Raw genomic sequence first — 22,338 nt, forward strand, 5'->3', positions numbered from 1 at the left:
GCCATAAGAATGGGTGTTTAGCAAGCTCCCCAAGGAGGGGGGTGCAGTAGTGCTAGTCCCAAAACTAGCCTCTGCAGCAGAGCACAAGTCTATGGCATAATGTTTGACAAATGGGAGATTGGATGACCAGGTAGCTGCTTTGCATATGTCCAGGAAGCCAATCCCCAAGAGGTGCGCAGCCGATGAACCGTAAGCCTGTGTGGAATGGGCTGTGATGGATCTAAGAGGTGTTTTATGCTGCATCTCATACGTGAGTAAGATGAGTTGGACCAACCACCTAGACAATCGTTGGTGAGAGATTGGGGTGCCTTTGGTTGCACTGCCATACGATACAAAGAGACGTGTGGTGGCCCTGAAGTCTTTGGTACGCGCCATATAGAAGTGCTCTATGAACGTGCTCTATGAACGTCCAGGGAGTGCATGGATTTTTCCAAAGCCGATTGTGGGCTTCTAAAGAAGGTAGGTAGAATAATGTCTTGATTTAGGTGAAAGTCCGATACTATTTTCGGCAGAAAGGCAGGATCTAGCCGCATACGCACTTTGTCTTCATGAAATTGTGTGTACGGGGAGTCGACTCTCAATGCAGTGAGTTCACTCACTCGACGTGCTGTCGTTATCGCAACCAGGAACGCCGTTTTCAAGGATAGCAGTCTCAGAGACGTCGTGGCCAGAGGTTCGAAAGGCTTTAGCGTCAGGGAAGAAAGGACCAAAGATAGGCTCCAAGGTTCCACCGGTGGTCTTATTGGCGGATAGACATTGGAGAGGCCCTTCAGGAAGGCTTTGCTGAGGAGGTGTGAGAAGAGAGTGACACCGTCGCAGCCCGGGTGAATGGATGACAGGGCGGCCAGGTGGACCTTAAGAGAGACATTCGCCAATCCCTGTGATTTTAGAGTGGACAAATAGAGGAGTACCTGACGAACGGAGGCACGCCTTGGCAAAAAACCTTGGGACTTGGCATAGGCCTTAAATCGAAGCCACTTGCTGCTATAATTCCATCTGGTCGACAGTTTCCTTTGGTTCAGTAGTATATGATCTAAAAGCTTATCCACCAGGCGGTCAGACGGAGAGTGAGAACATCTGGGTGGAGCACGAGGCCGCCGTCTTGTGAGAGAAGATCTGCTTCAGGTGGGAAGCGATGGAAGAGATTCTTTGACAATCTGCGTACCTGTGGAAACCATGGTTGTCTCGGCCACCATGGTGTCACCAGGATGCAAGGCGTTGGGTGCGCCAGGAATCGAGCTACGACCCTGGAAATCAGGGGCTGAGGCGGGAACATATAAGGTGTTTCCGACGTCCAGTTGAGCTGAAAAGCATCTCCCAATGATAGGGGGTCGTGACCTGCCCTGGAACAGAAGCGGGCGCACTTCTTGTTCGCTGAGGTCGCGGTCTACTGAAGGATGAATCCACTTGCGTGTTATCCTTCTCCATTATGCGATATAGGCTTTCCAGTCTCTTAGAGGTGGGGGTGGAAGTGTGTAGCACTTCCCAAGCACATTTGGCTGCCCTCGTGATTACAGGGGGCATCGGGAGGGCCACTGGGGCCGTCGATTGAGATTTTAACATAAAGTTATAGACAGGGTCGTCTATAGTGGTCAGTGCAGAGCGGAGATCTAGACCTAAGGCATCTGCCATGGCACGAATGTGACGGTGGTATGCTTTCATTTCTTCATTGGGTGACACGTACACCGTTGGTGCCACATCCGTGGGGGGGTTCAATGATGGTCTCCTCTCCCTCAGGGTCCGACTCAAAGTCTGATGAGCCGTAGTGTTCGGAAGGCGAGGCTGCCGGGGAAGTCGGCGCTGTTCCATGGGATCGCTCTGAAGGTGTAGGAGGTGACGGCAGGGATGTCGTCTGAGTTGCCATGGCACGGGTTAATGGCGGCCGTGTCTGCACACAGAAGTCAGAAGTAACAACCGTAGACGTCTGTGTTGATGAGTGCCTGGTCGCTATCGAGGGAGTGTTAGTGGATGCAGATATGGTGCGTAAAATCAATGTCGCAGGTAGAGATGACCGCGGTTCCCAGGTTCCAGTTGGTAAGGAAGCTTGGGAACTAGTTGAGACTGCTGGACCTGAACCAGGTACATGCGGTGGAGGCGTATGGGTGAAGCCACAGGTGTGCCAAGGTAGAGGGCTTTGCAACTGGGCTGCAGAGAGTGAAGAACTGGGGTGTACAGGAGGAGCTGAAGTCAATCAAGGTTCCTCTTCAGATGCCGTGAAGCCTCTAAATGTGGCCTGTGAAGGCGTGCTCGCTGTGGAGTCCAAAAGCGACAAGAGCGATTCAGTTGTAGATGGAAGCAGGCCTATTTCGGTGTCTTGAGGATCCCCTTCGATATCGAAGGTAGGAGGTGGGGATCAACATCGAGGAGTGACATGACTGGACGTCGTAAGCAGCGGCGTGTGCAGCGACAGAGCAGAGCTGGGTCCCGGAGCCGTCGGCGTCGAAGGCGGGGAGGAGGGAACCGGTGTCGGAGCAGGCGAGAGGGATCTTGCTCTCGGTGCCGAAACACTCGGCGTCGACGGTCTCGGCATCGAAGGGTGGGCTGGTGTCAAAGAAGGTCGATGTCGAGTAGACGGGGGTGATGGTGTTGTATCTCTCGTCAGATCGATCATTCTGCGGTGTTTCGTTATCGATGCCGACGCGGCTTCGTCAGCATCGGGATCACTGCCGGAGGTCGAGGGAACCCGGCGTTTACGACTGCTCGATGTCGAGACTGTTTTCAATGTCGAGGGTCCGGAGTCCTTCGAAGTCGAGGGTTTGGACTTCGAATGCAGCGATCCAGGACGCATTGACGTCGAAGTTTTCGACTTCATACGTGGTGTAGAAGCAGATTGAGCCCTCAATGTCAAGGGGTGAGGTGTGCCCGGTGTTGAGGGACTTAACACCTCATCATAAATCGCCGCTCTGAGGCGAAGCGCTCGATTCTTTCGCGTCTGCTTCGAAAATGACAGACAAATCTTGCACGTAGAAACATTATGCTCTTCGCCCAGGCACAGTAGGCATAATTCGTGGAGGTCTTTGGAAGGGAGCTTAGCATCGCAACCCTTACACCTCTTAAACGACTTTTTGTCATCTGCCATAGCGCGACGACAGGGAAGTCAAGTCCAGTCTGCATCAAGCCAGTCGTTGGTCAATAGCCGTTCCGAGTCAAAAACGTTTGGGATGGTCCGTAGCCAGAAAAAGAGTCGTTCACGAAGTTATCAGTCCGATAGAGAAGAAAGTTGTAAAATTGTCTCTGAAGAGAAATACTGAGGAACTTTCCGACGAAGAGGCGGCAGACCGAGGTCCACGCGCTAAGGCGGTCGGAAAAGAACTGAGGAACATGGCGCCCAGCTCCACTCTTAAATAGCACACGCTGCGTGTGGGCGGGGCTTGGACGCCTCGACAAGCTGAGGCATGGCTACTGCGGGGATTCCTGCGCAGGCGCAGAACCCATTCTTATGGCTGTCGACGGATCTCGATCCAGATTAACTTCTTCTTTTTTAAAGTCAGATTAAAAACCAAAATTATAAAAAGCTAAAGAACCTACCAGACATAACAGAACAATAATGCAGCATTAAAAAGCCTCCTTTAAAAAGGTGTTTTGAGATGTTTTTTAAAAACACTGAGGGAGGAAGTATGGCGAAGCTCTTCAGGGAGGGTGTTCCAAAGCTGAGGGGCCACAACCAAAAAGGCCCTGTCTCTAGTCCCCGCCAACTGGATCTTTGGAGTCATGAGCAGGGCCTGAGATGATGAGCGGAGGGCCCTGGCAGATTCATATGGGCGAATGCGGTCGGGTAGGTACACCGCATATATTACCAATATATTTTGCATGTTCCATCTATAATACTTAAGGATTTGGTAAAAATATGGCCTTATAGTAGGAGATGTTCTCTTGCCAGAGGGTATATATAATATCAACTTGAAAATCTGCTTATGGCTACAGTCATTGAAAACGTGGCAATATGTCTGATTCCATTACCCTTGGAATTGCCCATATAGCACTCAAATCAAAAATCAAAACCACTCACCACCATAAGAACTGCTATCAGCCATCATCAAAAGACCATGTAAAATACGTCATACTTTGCCTGGTGCCTAACAGCTAACAGAGAAACCACCAGGTGAAAGACTCCCTCGGAATGTGTGTGTGCGTGTGTGTGTGTGCTTATTCCTGTAAACAAGAAGGGAGTTCCACCACAGAGAAAGTTCTATCTGGCAGCCCCCTACCTAACCTCAGAAAGTGGGGATACCCAGAAGAGCTCAGATGGTCATCTCAGCTGTGGGACAGGTTCATACAGGGGAGGGTGCCTTGGGCCCAGCCCATTTAGAACTTCCTGTTTCAAAACCAGCACTTTGAATTGTACCTGGAAGCAGAGGAGCTGGCTATTTAGGGGCTGCTTTAGGATTTTCTGGGGTACATCTTGCTCTCTAAAAAAAACCAAACAGGCTTGATCACAGCCAGGGTGGGACATAAGCAATGAATGTGAGTCTTGCAAGCAATTATAGTAAACTAGTTATTTTTGGCCCATTAAATTAATGGGCGCTAGGGGAGTTGTGCGCTCTGGGCCCCCTGTCATCATTCCCCCCCGCTGCCACCAGCCTCCATGCCACGGCTGGTCTCCCCGGCCGGGCAAGGGCCCCCCTCCACCGCCGGTCTCCCCTTTCCGGCTTTCTGGCTCCCCGGCTGGCCTCCGTCGGTGCTGCAGCCGCCGGCTCGTGTCTGCCGCCGAAGCGGCCGCCGACTCGCCTCTGGCGACTTCCCCTCCTGGCCCCCTCCCGGTTCCCACATGTCGGCCTCCCCCCAGTCCGGCTTTGGCTCGAGGCTGCGGCTTCGCCACCGCCTCAGCCAGCTTCCCCCTCTGCCTCTTTCCCCTGCCTGGCTTTGCGGCGGCTGCTTCTCCTCAGCGGCCGCTTCTCCCCGCTCATCATGGCCGCTGTGTCTGGGCAGCTGTATCTTTCTCGCCCATTCTGGGCATGCGCTCCGCGCATGCCCAGAATGGGCGAGAAAGACACGGGCGGCACGGGATCACACTCTACATATTATTATAGAGGATTGTTCTCTGCAAATACCAGCTCCGGTTCTCTGAGAAACCATTGCCTCTACACAGCCTCAGTGGAACCGTTTCAAATGGTGTCTTTATGGTAGCAGTGAGGCTCGGAGCAGCAGGAGGCTCTGCTCTCGGAGATGCTGTTGGAGGTCCCGCTGTTTCTGGTTCTCCTTCTCCACCTGCTGGGACATCCGGTCCCTCTTCTGGAACACGAGCCCTTTGTTAGCCTCTTTCTCCCTCTTCCGGATATCCTGCTCCTGGGTTGCAACTTCCAGACTCTTCTGCATGGCTTGCATTCTGTTTCTGAGCAGCTCCTACAGGAAAGGACACGAAAGGAATTTAAAATCCTGCACAGTAGTATCCCTCTTATACTGATCACAGAAAGCTGGCATGGAGTATGCCAAGACTGATCTGACAGCAGCACAAAAAACACATTTCTTACTTGCACGTTCAAATGCACCATGCAACAAATTACATTGTCTAGGGAATTTGGGGGATATTTTCTTCCTGGAGATCTTTTAAGAAGAGACTTAACATGAGTCCCGGGGTAGACAGTGCCAGTCCTTCTGGGGAAACAGGTTTTGGGGTAGAGGAGGGGGCCGCATCTGGCGGGTCTCTTACTCAAAGACTCATAATTGAGAGAACCAGATTCCCTATTGGATCTGGTGCCTCCACAGCTGGTGCTGCTGGTCACCCTGGCCAGGTTAACTCATCCTTCCCTGGGTTGGAGTTCTGGCTGCTTCCTGAAGCTGGGATCATGACAACCACTAATTATTATCCATGAATGACAGACACTAATTATTATGCCTGACTAGTTGACTATAGCTGGATCAGGACCACAGTAGAATCTTACTTGGTAAAGAATATTTTGTGGGTCTTCACAGCTCCACCCCCTACCCCCACCCCCCACAATACAAAATTAGTATTGTCAGAAATTGTGATTAGGAGTCAAATGCAGGATCCTGAAAATCAAACTTTGTTTTGTTTAAAAACAACAACACATTCCTATTCCTTAAGAACCAAAAGGGTGTGGGCAGGGGCTGTTGATAACTTAAGAAGCTCGGGGTAGTTGAGAATTGAGCAGCATATCCAGTGGCCAGGAGGTAAAATTTCAATGCTCTAAACAGTTATTTTGGCCATCCTCTCAGATAGCATAACCAAAATAAAGTAGCTTTAATAAACTAGATAAACACAGACATTTGCATAATTTATACAGATCACAGAACTCAAAATTTCTAGTTGCAGAATTTAAACCTCCTTGGTTCAGAATATCAGAAACTGCAGAGTCCATACTACAGGGCTGGTCAACTTTGGCCCTCCTGCAGAAGTTGGCCTAAAACTCCCATAATTTGTGGCTATTGGCCATTTTGGTTGGGGATTATGGGAATTGTAGTCCAAAAACAGCTGGGTGGCCTAAGTTGTTATTATTATTATTTTATTATTTATTCGATTTCTATACCGCCCTTCCAAAAATGGCTCAGGGCGGTTTACACAGAGAAATAACAAATAAATAAGACGGATCAGGCCTGCCATACTACACTGCTATTCTCATGCTCGCTCGCTCTCCTCCCCTCCCATCCTCACCTGGTATCCAATAGCCCAACTCCACTCCAATTCATAATACACACACCAAACCCACCCACCCCTACAATTTTTACAGTCCAAATAAACGATGCAAGTGAAGCAGATATAAACAGTTATTTACTTGATATTAAGGCTGTTCACACGAACAGCTCTACCCGGGGTTGCACAGCCCTACCAGGGTAGGGCTATTTGTGGGAAATGCCAGGTTTGCGGAAAATCCCGGTGCGGCCCTGCTGGATAGCTTAGGGTTCCCCCCACAAACCCCTGGGCTTTTACCTAGGTAGAAGGGCACAAGCGTGTCCTTCTCCCTGGGTCCCCAGTGGTGTGTCAGCCCGAGCAGACAGAGCTGGGTGCCTAGAGCATCTGGCTCTGGGGAAATCCCCCAATGCATTGCATTCCTCGCTGGGTGCACTGCTGGATTTCTGGAGGCCAGGCTATGTTTCCCTGGTCTTCAGTGTGGCTTGTGTGGGTGCATGAGCCATGCAAGCACAGGAAGATACTGGATCATCTGGGAGGAAGGTAGGTGCCATCCTGCTTCCCCCAACCCTGCCACCCTCCCCACCCCACTAAAAGGTTGTGTGAACGGCCTTATGGTCTCTTTGTGTCTGGGTTTCCTTGATAAAGAACATGGCTTTTCTTCATATGAAGTAAAACCTGCTCAGCTTCCATCCCATGTATCTCTCTCCATATGATGGGGATGCTTTGGGAAACGGGGAATGGGAGAGAGTAAAAGAAACTGGCCCTCACCAGTCTCTTTTTCTCATGGTCATCACTACTTTGGTTGTGTTCAGTCAGCCCCTTCTCTCTCCGTCCGTGTTGTCTCTTTAAGAAGTCCAGCCTTTGATTCTCTCTGTTCCTCTCCTCTTCCTGCAAGGCCAATTCCTGCCTTTTCCACTCCGCTCTTGCTGCCTGGAGTTGTTCCATGTGTTGCCCAGCCCGGTCTCTGGTCTGCTGCTGCTTTTGTGAGCCTTGCAAGGTTCGCTGGTGTGATCTCTGCCTGTTTCAAAAAAAGGGCCAGGGAAAGCCAAGTTGTCATGACCTCCGCCCTGAGTAGACACCCAGAGTCCACCCTTGAGGAGAAGGGGATGAGTGTAACTTTAACAGGGATCACTGGATGTTGTTGACTACAACTCCCAGAATCCCCAGCCAAAGGCCACTGCTCTGAGGATGCTGAGAGTTGTAGACAACAACGTCTGGAAATCCTTGTTGCAGGGAACACTGCCCTGGACCCTGGCCCAAGCCTCTGACAGCAGGCTGGAGCCCAGCCAGGATACCCCAAAGCCAGAATCCCCAGAACCAGAGAACCATGGAGTAGGGATGTGCACGAACCTGTTCAGAGCCCTTTTTACAGGCCTCTGAATGGGTTCGAACTCCGGGCAATTTGAAGGCGAGTGGGTGGGGATAACTTGAAGGGTGGGGGAGGGTGCACCCCGTCGCATTTCCCCTGCTGGCACTTGCTTAAAAACCAGCCCAGCAGGGTTGCCCTGTCCTCTCCTTTGACCGGAAGTAAGCGGAAGTAGCCCGTGTTCCATGCACATCCCTACCATGGAGCCTTTTACTCTCAGCCTGAGCCCCCTGATGGTACCTTATCAAGTACCTTGCATTCCCCTAAGCCTGCACACCGGTCAGGGGAAACATGGAGTGTGGGAGGAATACAAGACTCCATGCCAGAGGGCTACCCCTTTAAATCTCTCTGCTCTCCAGGGAAGGAGGGAGGGAGGGGTCATCTGAGCCAGGAGGCACTTAAGTGCTCATTCCAGCTCTGGTCCCTGATGGTACAAGTTGTTCACCTGGAGTTCTCCAGGGTTCTGAAACGCCTTGCCCTGCTGCCTATTATATTGGACTTCATGGGTTATTGTCTGTGGGTCAGGACAAGACACAAGTATTCACTGGACTGTTATGCTCAGACTCTTACACAAAAGGAGAAACTGCCTGTTTCTTAAGTACAGCTCTAGGCATTTCAGCATGCTAAGCAGAAGGTTACAATGGTTCCCAAAAATACTGGGCATGTGATACTGGACATCTGAAAATACTGTTCAATATTTTAACTAAGGATCAATCTAGATAAAATATATTGATGTAACAAGCTGCAAAGACAAACCATTGGCCCATCTAGCTAAGTAAGGTAACCCATTCTTCAAGATCACAAGTAGAGGTCGTTGCAAGTTCTGCGACCATAGTTCCTTCAACTGGAGATGGCTGCAGAGAAACCTGGGGCCTTCTATATGCAAAGCATGTGCTCTACCATTGAGCTATGACTCCTCCTATTGATCGACGGACTTAGAAACCACAACAATTGAAAATGGAGTTAACATAATAGCCGAGGCCCGACTGTCTTAGGCTATGTTTGTTGCAGTCTTAGTCCTCGTCCCTGTATTACCTCTTTTTCTCAAGCAGTAGCTCTCTTTTGAGGTGCTCCTCCTGATTCTTCTGCTCTTCCTTGAGCCGCCTCTGCTCCCACTTTTTACGTCTAAACTCTACTCTGGCCATGTCGATGTCCTTCTCTCTTGAGCCATCTTGAGCTGCTTCTTTTGCCCCTAATCTCTGAGAAGGAAGAACCTTTCATGTTCAGATGAGTTTCCCCCAAGTAAACTACTCTTCTATTGGTCTTCACCTCAATATAACACTGAAATGCTCTTCAGATAGGTCAGCCCTGCATAGCTGAATAGAGAAAGGACACTTCCAGCCTCAGAGGCAAGATGCCCCTGAATACCCGTTGCAGAGGAGCAACAGTAGGAGAGAGGGCATCCCTTCACCTCTTGCCTGTGGGCTTCCCAGAGGCATTCGGTGAGCCACTGTGGGAATAGATGGGCCTTGGGCCTGATCCAGCAGGGCTGTCCTAAAGTTCTTAACATAAGATGCCCAAGTGCAGCAAGGATGAGAGGAAGGGTGTTCTCACCTGCACAGATGGTGCACTGTAGCTCCTCCTCATAGGCAAAGCCGACTGGATGGCTGAATGGTCTTTCTTCAGTGATTGATCCACCCAGGCAAACATAGTTTGGAGTCGGGAAGTGCTTCCAGCATAGGCCTGCTGAGGAGGACTCCTTTGGGAAGGTTGTGCTAAAGATTTATTCATACTGGGCTGGAAACATCCTGTCGCACAAAATACAACCTGTAAGAACTTAAGAAGAGGCCTGCTGGGTCAGGCCCAAGGCCTGTCCAGCATCCTGTTTCACACAGTGGCCCACCAAATGCCTCTTAGAAGCCCATAGCAAGAGGTGAGGGCATGCCCTCTCTCTTGCTGTTGCTCCCCTGCAACTAGTATTTATAGCCATTGTGCCTGTAAGGCTGGAGGTAGCCTATAGTCACCAAACTAGTAGCCATTGATAGACCTGTCCTCCATGAAATTGTCTAAGTCCCTTTTAAAGCCATACAAGTTAGTGGCCATCACCACATCCTGTGGCAGAAAATTCCACAAATTAATTATTCATTTTGTGAAAAAGTACTTCCTTTTGTCTGTCCTAAATTTCCTGGCCTTCAGTTTCATGGGATGACACCTAGTTCTAGTGTTGCGAGAGAGGGAGAAAAATCTCTCTGGGTCCACTCTCTCTACTCCATGCATAATTTTATATATCTCTTATCATGTTTCCCCATAGTCACCTCTTTTCCAAACTAAAAAGCCACAGATGCTGTAGCCTTGGCTCGAAAGGAAGGTGCTCCAGGCCCCTGATCAACTTGATGGCCCTCTTCTGCACCTTCTACAATGTCCTTCTTAAGATATGGTGACCAGAACTGTATGCAGTATTCCAAATGTGGCCACACCATAGATTTGTATAAAGGCACCATAATATTAGCATTCTTGTTTTCAGTCCCCTTCCTAATGATCACTAGCACATAACTGACCTTTTTCATAGCTGCTGTGCACTGACACTTTCAACGATCTGTCTACCACAAGCCCAAAATCTCTCTCCTGGTCATTCACTGACCACTCAGACCCCATCAATGTATATGTGCAGCTGGGGTTTGTTTGCCCCTGTAAGTATCACTTTACACTTGCTTACACTGAACCACATTTGCCATTTTGTCACCCACTCCCCCAGTTTTGAGAGATCATTTTGGAGTTCCTCATAAACTGTTTTGGATTTCACTCCCCTAAATAATTTAGTGTCATCTGAAAATTTGGCCACTGGTTACCCCAACTTCTAGATAAGTCCTGAACAAGTTTAAGAGCACTGGTTCCAGTAAAGCTTCCTGGGGGACCCCAATTCTTACTTCCCTCCATTGTGAGCTGTCCATTTATTCCTATCCTCGGTTTCCTGTCCTTCAACCAGTTACCGATCCACACATGGACCTGTTCCTTTATCCCATGATTGCTAAGTTTATTCAAGAGCCTTTGGTGGGGAAATTTGTCAAAAGCTTTTTGGAAGTCCAAGTACACTGTGCCGACCAGAACATCTTTATCCACATGCCTGTTGATACCCTCAAAGAACTCCAAAAGGTTAGTGAGGCAAGACTTGCCCTTGCAGAAGCCATGCTGGTTCTCCTTCAGCAAGGCCTTTTCTTCTATAGGTTTAACAATTTTGTCCTTTCCATCAATTTTCCTAGTACAGAAGCTAAGCTAACTGGTCTGTAGTTTCCCAGATCCCCCCGGATCCCTTTTTGAAAATTGTAGTTACGTTGGCTACTTTCCAGTCCTCTGGTACAGAGCCTAATTGTAGGGACAAGTTACATATTTTTGCTAGGAGATCTGCAGTTTTACATTTGAGTTCCTTCAGAACTCTTGGATGGATGTCATCTGATTCTGGCAATTTGTTGATTTTTAGTTTTTCAAGACAGTTTAGCACATCCTCTCTGGTCACCTCAAATTGGCCCAGTTCTTCAGCCTCCAAGCCTGAGTGGGTATATGGTCAGTATCCTCTGCCATGAAGACAGATGCAAATAACTCATTCAGCTTCTTTGCCACCTCCTTATCCTATATCTCCTATAATTGTATTGTATCCTATATTTCCTATAATTGTAATTGTTAGGGTGATAGGTGATTAAAAATAATACCATAGATGTGATAAAGACAATGCATGGCCTACTACAGTGGTCCCTCGACTTACGAAGTTAATCCGTTCCGAATGCACATTCGTAGGTCGAAAAGTTCGTAAGTCGAAAAGCGGTTTCCCATAGGAATGCATTGGAAACAGATTAATTCGTTCCGGAGCCTAGGAAAAAGACCCAGACACCCAGTTTTATGTACAAAACTCTTTATCAAGTGCACTTTAAAGGCATGCAAAATGCTAGGGATGTGCACGGTCCGGAGCAGTCCGGACCGGCACCGAAGGGGGGCCTTCCTTTTAGGGCGGGGAGGGCTTGCTTACCCCTCCTGCCTCTTTGCCCCCGCCAGAGGCCGTATTTTACAGAATAACAGGGCGCTGGAAACCAGCCGCCCCCCCCCCCCGCCGCGAGCAGATTAAGCCCAAAACTACTGCTACCACTGCCGCCGCCCGCCAGCCCTCCCTCCCTCCCAGCCGCCCGCCCGCCCGAGTCCTCACCCGATGATGCCGTTGAAAACAAAGAGAGGAGCTACCGAACAGAGCTCCTCTCTCTATGAAGTCCTGCCGGCTACTGAAGCTTTGTGTGCGTGCATGCACGCGCTGCAAAGGACGCCGATCGCCGGAGGCCCGGTCTACCAGGCCTTTTCCCGGCGGGTAGACTGGGCCTCCGGCGATCGGCGTCCTTTGCGGTGCGCGCACGCAAAGCTTCAGTAGCCGGCAGGACTTCATAGAGAGAGGAGCTCTGTTCGGTAGCTCCTCTCTTTGTTTTCAACGGCATCATCGGGTGAGGACTCGGGCGGGCGGGCGGCTGGGAGGGAGGGAGGGCGGGCGACGGCGGTGGTAGCAGTAGTTTTGGGCTTAATCTGCTCGCGGCGGGGGGGGGGGCGGCTGGTTTCCAGCGCCCCGTTATTCTGTAAAATACGGCCTCTGGCGGGGGCAAAGAGGCAGTTTTCCTTTCGGATGTCGAAAAATTCGTAAGCGTGCGGCCACTTTTTCCTTTCGTAAGTCGAAAAATTCGGATGTCGAGTAGTTCGTAAGTCAAGGGACCACTGTATACTATACAACATTCTGCCTGCCTTTTAATGAAATGTACATGCAGCTGCACAAGAGCACTCTTGCACAAACACACCAAGTTATGCAAAGGTAGTTGTGTGATGGATGGCCATTATTTCCAGTGGCTGTCCATCACACAACTGCATTTATGCAACTTTGTGCACTTGTGCAAGAGCACTCTGGTGGAATTGTGTGCACATTTTGTTAAAAAGGCAGACAGAATGTTGTGCAGTGTGTGTCAACCACAGCTCTGCTACTAAAACAGCCAAAAAAGAACTTTGAATCTCCAGCAGTGCAGAAGCACTTGGTTGGCCACTGCGGGAAACAGGATGCTGAACTTCACAGACCTTTGGTCTAATCCAGCATAACTTTTCTTTTGTTTTGTTTTTAATCCTAGTTTTTTTTTTAAAAAAATGACCAAAGTATAAATTACCACAATATTATAGTGCGCACACACACTCTTAATAGCTGGATACCAACAAGAAGTTTGGCAGGAACAGATAGAGCAGAAGAGGAGTGCCAGAGTCCAAGCTAGAAGGCTACCCCTTTAAGGCTTCTATTCTTCAGGCAGGGAGGTGGAGTCTGGGCTCACAGGTACTTAAGGGCTCAGTCTGCCTCTGACTGGTGTTGAGTCAGCTTGCTCCCTTGGATCTCGCCAAGATCCTGCAGCCCAGCCCAGCCCAGCCTTGCCAGCAAGCAGGACAGGACATTGGCATACCATGAGTCCTTCTGATTGCCTTCGTTTGCCAAGGCTCGTGTTTCCATGAATCAGCCAGTAGGTCTATTATTTCAATACCTATCCAAAAGTCATTGGAAGCCCCTACATCCCCTTCACCACAGCTATGTTACCTTTCTGGTTTTGCCAAGCTACACGTTTGTCTGTGTTGACAGCTACATCCACCTTGGTGCCAGTCCCTTCCCTCGGATCTCCTGAAGCCCTTTCCCTCTGATGATCCTGTAGAAACCAATAAAGAACCAAAAACTGGAGAGCACATTGGGAAGTGACAGAGATGGACGTGCTATAATTCACCCTGCGCAGTTGGGTAGAGTGGGGAAAAATCTTAATATACAAGATGTGTTTACATGACATCTTGGTATAGTTATATCAGTATATTTTCCCCAGAGATGAATGAAATAAGTGACATTTGTGTAAAAGATGGATGGCAAAAAACCAAACAAGATGGAAATGGTCCAGAAATTACTGTAATAATAAACAAGGTGGTACTCAAGGTAACCCCTTTTCTTTATTATAAGGGGCTGACTCCAGTTGCTTCCCTATGTGTGTGGGGTGTGAGAGCATGACTTATCTAGTGCCTTATCCACTCCAAGCATTGACCATCTCTGCAGAAGCATAATACTGAAATAGGACATATATGTATAAAATACTCAGAGGCTCAGAGAGCATGGTCACTCCCCAGACTTTATCTAGGACACCACCATTGTGAAAGGGCTCTATACCTGTTGGAATTTACATGTTTTGGCCCTGTTTGAATGTTACTGTCAGGGCTGAGCCATGAGCAGCAGCACACGGCCAGAAGCTGGGACTGGGAGAACCAGGAGCTGGTTCTGTGGTAGCAAGCATGAATTGTTCCCTTTGCTAAGCAGGGTCCAGCCTGGTTTGCATTTGAATGGGAGGCTAAATGTGTGAGCATGGTAAACTATTCCCCTTAGGAGATGGGGCCGCTCTGGGAAGAGCACCTGTATGCTTGCATGCAGAAGGTTCCAAGTTCCCTCTCTGGCCTCTCCGAGATAGGGCTGAAAGAGACTCCCGCCTGCAACCTTGGAGAAGTTGCTGCCAGTCTGGGTAGAAAATACTGAGCTAGATAGACCAATGGTCTGACTCAGTAGAAGGCAGCTTCCTGTGTTTCAATCAGGGCGCAGGGATCAAAATCGGAAGCCAAAAAGTCAGGAACATGCCAGAGGTCAAAACAAGGAAACGCTCAGGTGTCCGTGGGCCGAACCAGCAGCCAAAGGTCAGGAGCACATCAAAGCCAAGGTGAGCAGGCAGGTCAAGGAAGCAAGCAAGAACAAATGCACTGCAGCAACTGAGGCAAGGTCTGCTTCAGACAGGAAGCCTCTGATTCTGCCTGCAGGGAAGCCAATGTGGGCCCTGCCCTGTAAGTCTTGTTATTGCAGGAGTAGGCAGCCTTGGCCCTCCAGATGTTGCTGAACTACAGATCCCATCATTCCCAGCCACAGTGTGCCAAGGCTGCCTACTCCTGCAATAATGGGACTTACAGGGCGGGGCCAGCATAGCAGCTGGAAACTCAAATGCTGCTGCAGTGCAGCAAGTCACCACAAGGGGCAGTGGTAAGCAGAGTCTCAGCCTTCGGGAACTTCTACAGTCGCACCCCATGCAGATGGCTACAGTTGCAGCATTGGAAGGGGAATTTGTATGCCAGATGGGCAGGGAGGTAAGGAATGTTCTCACTCACTCTCCTCCATGCACAAAGGAGCAATTGGAGCCATAATGTTCAATACGACCCAATCAAAAAATGTTTTTGGGGAGTTGAGCATTATGGATCATTATGACTGTGAGTCCTCTGACTTGGTCACTGTGGCTGGCAATATCTTGTAATTGCTCTGCTTGGCCTTTTTGACCAGAAATGATGGGACTAAGGATTGTGATATCCTGCAGCTAACATAAGGCATCGTGACACCAGCTTAGTCCTTGCAGCTTTGTACCTTCTTGGGTTTTGCAATGGCATTTTCCGTCGCTTCGCTAGATTTCAGATCTACAGAGTTTTTTTCTTTCTTTAGCTTCCTGCTCGCGTCCTGCTCGCTCACACAACTTTTGGAAATTGGCAGCCTCCCTTTTGACAGCTGCTCTTCTATCTTTTTAATCAGTTCTTCCTTTGTCACGTCGGTTCCTGGGATCAAGGCATCATCTGGTTGCACTGTACATCCCAGGGACCTAACAGACTCCCAAGCTGGGAAGCAGAAATGACAAAGGGGGCGGTGGGGAGAGCGGCAGCCAGGACCAGCACACTGGGCCTTTGGTCTATTATGCCAGTGGATTGGACCAAAATGGTTGTGTCTGCAAGGTCCTGATGCTCTGTAGCCAGGAGGCACAACTGCTGGATAATCCGGGTTCTGCTCCAACAACATCTGCCTGGCTCCTAATGGCATCTGAAGCTCAAGGACGATGCGTTCACTCCAAGAAGGAGGGATCTTCACAGCAACATCCGCTGACACTTCCTTAGTCTGACCATTCCAGAAATTCACCAGCACTTTGCTGTTTTTAAAAGCTGTAAGCAGAACACATGGGAAGCCACGTTTTAAAAGCAGGCATGATCTGCCCCGGTGTTTCCCAAACGGCGTGCCATGGCATACTAGTGTGGCGCTGCTGATTTCCTCTGAGTCTGCTCCAAAAGTGGGCAATCTAAACTCCCTGCTTTGGAAGCTAATTTGCCCCATAATGCACCAGGCAGGACATGTCCTTCCCAGTGCATAAAAGGAGCAACTTTAAGTTCCCCACTTTTGGAGCTGGCTTGCTCTGTTATGCACGGAGAGTGATGGATCCTTCCTAGTCTATTATGGGGCAAATAAGCTCCAGGAGGGGGGTGACTATTACATACATACATACATACATACATACATACTGTATATACATACAATTAAAATAAGAAAAAAACTAAAATAAATAAATAAAAATTATGTGCCAGCTTTGCTGGCACAAAAAACCTGTTATGTGTATTGGGGGAGTTGTGGTCTCTCCATAGCCCATTTTCTTTTTAATGTAAGTGTGCCTCAGGATGAAAAACATTGGGAATCATTGGTCTATCATAGGATCCCAAGGCCCCTGGTTCCACCATGACAGCAGACGTCACTACTCCACAGAATTATCCACCTTAGGGTGAGTTTTTATGAACAGCAGTATATAAATGGGAAAATAAATAAATAATAAATAAAAATCCTAATAACAGTCTGAGCTGTTTAGTTCTCCCTCTGCAGGTATAACCCTATGGATGTCTTTCAGGGCAATAAGAGCACTTCAGAAGTTCTCAGTGGGATCAAGGGCAGATCTAAACAGGCTGTAGCCACAATAAATTATCTGGGGCAGGCATCATATCCATGCAATGGATGCTGTGTTGAGGGAGAAAACAAGAAATACCGGAATGAGGTGGCTCCATCTCTGCAACCTGGAGGACAACGCCTGGGCCATACCGTTCCCCTTTCTTTTCCCACGGAGCCAGGATTTTGTCGCCTGGAGCTAAAGGCTGCCACCTGCCATCCTCATGATGGATGACATCATAGAGAGGCGTTTCTTGCATGCGAAGCTGAACCTTGCCTTTCAATGATCGCTGGGATCTCTCAAACTCAATTAGAACACGTTCTCTGGAGCCCTGTGAGATTAAGCCAGAAATGTTGCCAGGGAAGTCAGTAAGCTGCCTTAGAACTGTCGATCTATCCACTGTCTATGGTGGTCTTGTGGTAGCAAGCATGGATTCTCCCCTTTGCTAAGCAGGGGCTGCCCTGTTTGCATTTGAATGGGAGACTGCATGTGTAAGTGCTGTAGGGTATTTCCTACAGGTGGTGGCCGCAGGTGTGGCTGCTACCGGAGGCAGTGGCAGGAGGCACCTTTAAGCGTTAATTAGTAGGTGCTGAAAGCTCTTCCCAGCAGCGGCATGATGCTCAGCACCTGCTGTGGCGGAGGACTGGCCCCTCCACTCAGCGGGCAGAGGCCATTTGTGTGGCCCGCAAATTGCCCCCACGCATGTGCAGAGACCAGCTGAGTGGCGGAGTCGATCCTCCACCGCAGCGGGTGCTGGGTGGCATGCCACTGCTGGGAAGGGTGTGGCAGTACAGGAGGTAAGCACCTACTAATATACACTTAAAGCTGCCACTGCACCCCACCCCCGGTGGCGCAGCCACCACAGCCTCCAGGGGATGGGGCTGCTCTGGGAAGAGCATCTGCTTGCTTGCATGTAGAAGGTTCCCTCCCTGGCATCTCCAGATAGGGGTGAAGGAGACTCCTGCCTGTATCCTTGGAGAAGCTGCTGCCAATCTGTGCAGACAGTACTGAGCCAGATGGACCAATGGATGTATTGTGCTAACACAAGAAGACTGCATGGCTGTGCTAAAGCATGGAGATGTTTGGAATTGTGCTACTTCGCTACTGTGCAAAAAGTCCCTGCAAAAGGTATGAGGTGTGTCACAGGTTGCACACCTTGCTATGCAAGTGCTAGAACAACATTAGTCTGGAACGCAAGTGCCAGTCTTAGTGCAACTAGGTAGAGCAACCACCTGGTGCAATGGCGGTGTCAAGACATCAACCATGAAAATTCCATTCAAAACTAAAACAATAAAACTACCCAATCAAACACCTTAAAAGCAGATGATGACAAGAGGGAGGAATGTTCTTCCAGAAGAAGTGACTTTCATCAAATCAGGCCACTGATCAATCAGAGCAGGCCAAGGCTGCCATAAGATGTCCCATTGAACAAAGATGGAATCCAGAAGTGTTCTCAAGCACATTCCTAAAATGATCTTAATTCTATTGTTGGAGATGATTGTTTATGTTGTTGAGATTCCATCTTCCTAAACTAGGTATTCTAACCTCTTAAGAAAATGTTCATTCCATACTACAAAATAATGTCATCTGTCTTATGCTTTGGCTTGTCCTGACACTCAAGAACTGGAAACTGTAACACTTCAGGCAGGCGTTTTCAAAGGTGGGTCTCCAGATGTGGTTGGGCTACTACAACTCCCATCACCCTCAGCATGATGGTCAAATGTCATTGTGGCTGGAGGTGATGGGAATTGTGGTCCAACAACACCTGCGGACCCATGTTTGAGAATGCCAGATTTAAGGCATCTTTAGCGTTCACCAAGGTTCTCACAGGAGACATAATGAAAATGAATTATCCTGAAAGACAAATGCCAAAATGCTAAAAATGACCGACATGGAAGGGTTCCCAGTCATTCTTTACATTACAAAACAACAACAACTTACCTTCACCTGTTGGACTATGTGACCTAGATAGTAATACCCATCTGTTTCTTTTCTGGCCAGGACCCGGATTCCCCTCTGGAAGTCATGGATCTCTGGGAACCAGTCCACTAAATCTTCCTTTACTGAACTTCCCAGAAAGATATTAGGAGAATTCGAGCTCTGTGCACCCAAAGAAAAACTGTGGACACAAGAAAATAGCATGTTCCAGGAAGGACAAGATTTATCATTCTAGATTACACAGATCTATGTAAATCAATGCTGAAGAATAAACACAAAAGCTATTAGTTCATCATTTCATAATCTAAAATTAGCTAGATGATCTATTGATCAATGAGATCCACACTCCATCAACTTACTGTGCTTTGTGATGATCAGTCAGCAGAGGTGAGCAGTGCTGCTGGCTCATACAATTGGAATGATGAATGTCTGCAAAGCAGCCAGGATTATCCTAGAAAGAAGAATCATGAAATGAGACAGCAGGAAAGGATCTCTGGGATTACCCATTCCAGGATAATGTCAAGACTGCACAGCCTTGTGGTCCTTTTCAAGGATTTGGCAATTTGGATCAGTTCACACATACTTGTCCACCCTTTGATGGCTAGAACATCAAGTGATGACTTACATGGATGAGTGAGCCTCCATAGATCTGGAATAATTTTAATATCAGTTAATATTAGTGCAGTATGGAGTCAAGCTCATACATCAGCCTGAAGATAATCAAGGCTGACCAAATGAAGAAAAGTCAAATGCTGTACATGTGAAACAACCCTCAAATTCAGTGTTGCCACATTTCAGGAGATGGGGCTGCAGCAAAGTGGAAGAGCATTTGCTTAGCACACAGAAGGTCCAGAAGGGTCAGTGCCTGGCAGCATCTCTAGGTAGGGCTGGGAAAGACTCCTGCCTGAAATCTTGGAGAACAGCTGCCAATCAGTGCAAGCAATACTGAGCTTATGAACATAGGAACATAGGATGCTGCCATATACTGAGTCAGACCATTGGTCTATCTAACTCAGTATTGTCTTCACAGACTAGCAGCGGCTTCTCCAAGGTTGCAGGCAGGAATCTCTCTCAGTCCTATCTTGGAGTTGCTGCCAGGGAGGGAACTTGGAACCTTCTGCTCTTCCCAGAGCGGCTCCATCCCCTGAGGAGAATATCTTGCAGTGCTCACACTTCTAGTCTCCCATTCAGATGCAACCAGGGTGGACCCTGCTTAGCTATGGGGACAAGTCATGCTTGCTACCACAAGACCAGCTCTCCTCTCGAACAATGGTCTGACTAAGCATAAGGCAGCTTCCTGATTGCTATTTACCTCGTCTGAAGTTCTGTCACAGTTGAGCCTGATCACTTGAAAGGAGCCTCCAGACTCCTGGGCGACTTTCTCCAATATTTCTTGTGAGCTGTTTTTATTGTGCTCGTCATTTCCTATCAAGTGCACAGTGTGGATCGGGCATGTTGGCCTCATCAGGCTAAGGTGGCTACAGCTTTCCTCTGTGGCACTCTTAGGCAGCCCACTGGTGAACAAGTACACAGCCTGGCAAGTGGGCTCTTCCAGTGCTGCTGCCACTGCACTCCGGGCCATGACCTCGCTGCCACAATGAAGGGCTCGGATCCAGGCAGATGCTTCAGCAACATTGGTAAGGGAACATTCCACCATTCCAGGCCTCCATTTTAACTCCTGAAGAAGAAATGAAAGAATGATCAGCGATGGACCATGACATACAATGGCAAAGATTGACATCCGGACAAACCAAGCGCTTGCACAAAGATCAAAATTGCGCTAGTGCAGGTGCAGGCCCCCAGGTGTTGTTGGACTACAACTCCCAGAATCCCCAGACATGGCCTTTGTGGTTGGGGATTCTGGGAGTTGTAGTCCAACAACATCTGGGGGCTCAAGGTTAAGAAACCCTGTGCTAGTGCAAGAAGATCACATAGCTGTGCAAAGTCACAGGGACGCATAAAATTGTGCTCATGTGCTATTGTGCCAAAGTTCCCTGCAAAACATATGTGATTTGCCAAAGTTTGTGCACCTTGTCGCACGAGTGCAAACTAGTTCGTGCTAGCGCAACGCTAGTCTGGAATACACATTCCAGACTTAGCGCAACCAGCTGGTACATCAGCCTTGCACTAGCGCAACATGTTTTTTGAGTCAGGATGCCAGCAAAGTTTGCACATTTCAAGGAGTGCTCACTGCATGGTTGGCTTGGAAGTGATTGTTGCTTTGATTTAGAATGGCTGGTAGAGGAAAGGCTGTAGCTCAGCAGTAGGGCACTTGCTTCTCAGGCAGAAGGTCCCTGGTCCAATTCCTGGCATTTCCAGTTAGGGCTGGGAAAGACTCAAGTCTGAAACTTTACAGAGGGCTACAGAGCTCAGGTCTGGAGACATAGTGCTGATAAGGAGAGCTTGAGATCATGCCCAGAGAGAGAAAGAGAGGAGGCTGTAATCATATACAGGGGATGAGATCAGAATGAGTCAGTCCAGGAAGGGATCATCTTCTCACGGAAACACTCAGGTCTCAATATTTTTCTGAGCTGCCTCTTAGAAAATCTGGCTGACTCCTATGTTTTTGTTTTTTTTTAAATGCTGCACCCTTGCCTCAAGCACTGGGGAATAGCTCAGCAAGTATGCAGAAGCTCCTGGGTTCCAATTCTGACATCTCCAGCTAGGGCTGAGAAAGACCCATCTGAAACTCTAACACCACAGACGATATTCAGCTAAGTGGACCGAGTGACTCAATAGGAGGCAGCTTCATATATTCATGTCTTTTTCTGTGGAGACAGGTTCCTGTTATCCTACATCACTGTGATGTTTCCCATTACCTTAGTGGCACTGCTGAACACACTGAACATGGAATCCACGGGCTTGCTGGCCAGTGAAAATAGAGTCTTTATGAGAAGTTCTTTCAGGACACATAGCCTGGAGGGCTCCCTCTCCGATGCACAGATCACAAAAGCCACATTCTGTTCATGGATATCAGGCAATAGAGGCAAGGTACCACAACAGGGCTGGGAAATCCCAGGCATGATCTCCATACTACAAAATAAATAACAGGAAGAAGAAAAAGAAGAAAGGGAAGAAGAATGAAAAACGAGCAAAACACATAATCCAGTTTAAGAAAAGTTTCAGTTTGGGCTCATGAAATTTCCTCCCAACCCACAGTGTGCTCAGATTTTATCATACTTGGATTTCTCTGTTTCCTCTAAACACGGGTCCTAGCTAGGAGGGGCGCTTGCTACAGCCGTCCAGCCTATGTCCAAGACATGTGGCAGGCAAATCCAGCGAGAGCATCAGGGACTTTGCAAAGGGGGATGAAGAGAGGCAGAACTTTTAATCTGGTGCTGGATTCAGGGGCGTTCTTGGGACAGAGGCTGCAATTCTAAGCATACCTGCTTTGGGAGAACATCTGGGGACTCCCTTCTGTCTCTTCAGACCCCCCTGCCACACTTCGTCTCGTCCAACTCACCTGACCCCCTCCCCTCCTCTTGTAAGATACAGTACTGTAGCCCCGGTCCGTTGCCCAGCAACAAGACGCCACAGGCAAGACCACCGTCAACTCCCGAACGGAGTGGGAAGACCTTTCGTGTATTTGCTAATTCCTAAACAATATGAAAAGCCCTAGAATTGTTGACTTCCCACAAGTCAATTTCATACTGGACTGGGTAGGAAGAACCAATTTTGTCGTTGTGAGGGAGAAAAATATAACTAAAAACACCCATCCGCGCATCCCTCTCATTCTA

General features: G+C 48.7%; 1 protein-coding gene across 1 annotated transcript; it reads right to left on the reverse strand.

The window, feature by feature from the left end:
• Positions 1 to 5,098: 5,098 nt before the first annotated feature.
• On the reverse strand, positions 5,099 to 22,090 carry LOC128326893 (uncharacterized). The gene is made up of 12 exons (XM_053254749.1): positions 22,065 to 22,090; positions 21,421 to 21,634; positions 19,914 to 20,279; positions 18,961 to 19,052; positions 18,605 to 18,782; positions 16,763 to 16,994; positions 15,334 to 15,896; positions 13,498 to 13,603; positions 9,513 to 9,706; positions 8,994 to 9,157; positions 7,361 to 7,610; positions 5,099 to 5,343 (listed from the first exon to the last, which is right to left on the reverse strand). Exons 2-12 carry the CDS (start codon positions 21,631 to 21,633, stop codon positions 5,119 to 5,121), a joined length of 2,583 nt encoding a protein of 860 aa, XP_053110724.1. The 5' UTR covers position 21,634; positions 22,065 to 22,090; the 3' UTR covers positions 5,099 to 5,118.
• Positions 22,091 to 22,338: the final 248 nt, after the last annotated feature.

Source organism: Hemicordylus capensis, chromosome 5 (genome assembly GCF_027244095.1).
Source record: "Hemicordylus capensis ecotype Gifberg chromosome 5, rHemCap1.1.pri, whole genome shotgun sequence".
In the NCBI taxonomy this organism is placed as follows: Eukaryota; Metazoa; Chordata; class Lepidosauria; order Squamata; family Cordylidae; genus Hemicordylus; species Hemicordylus capensis.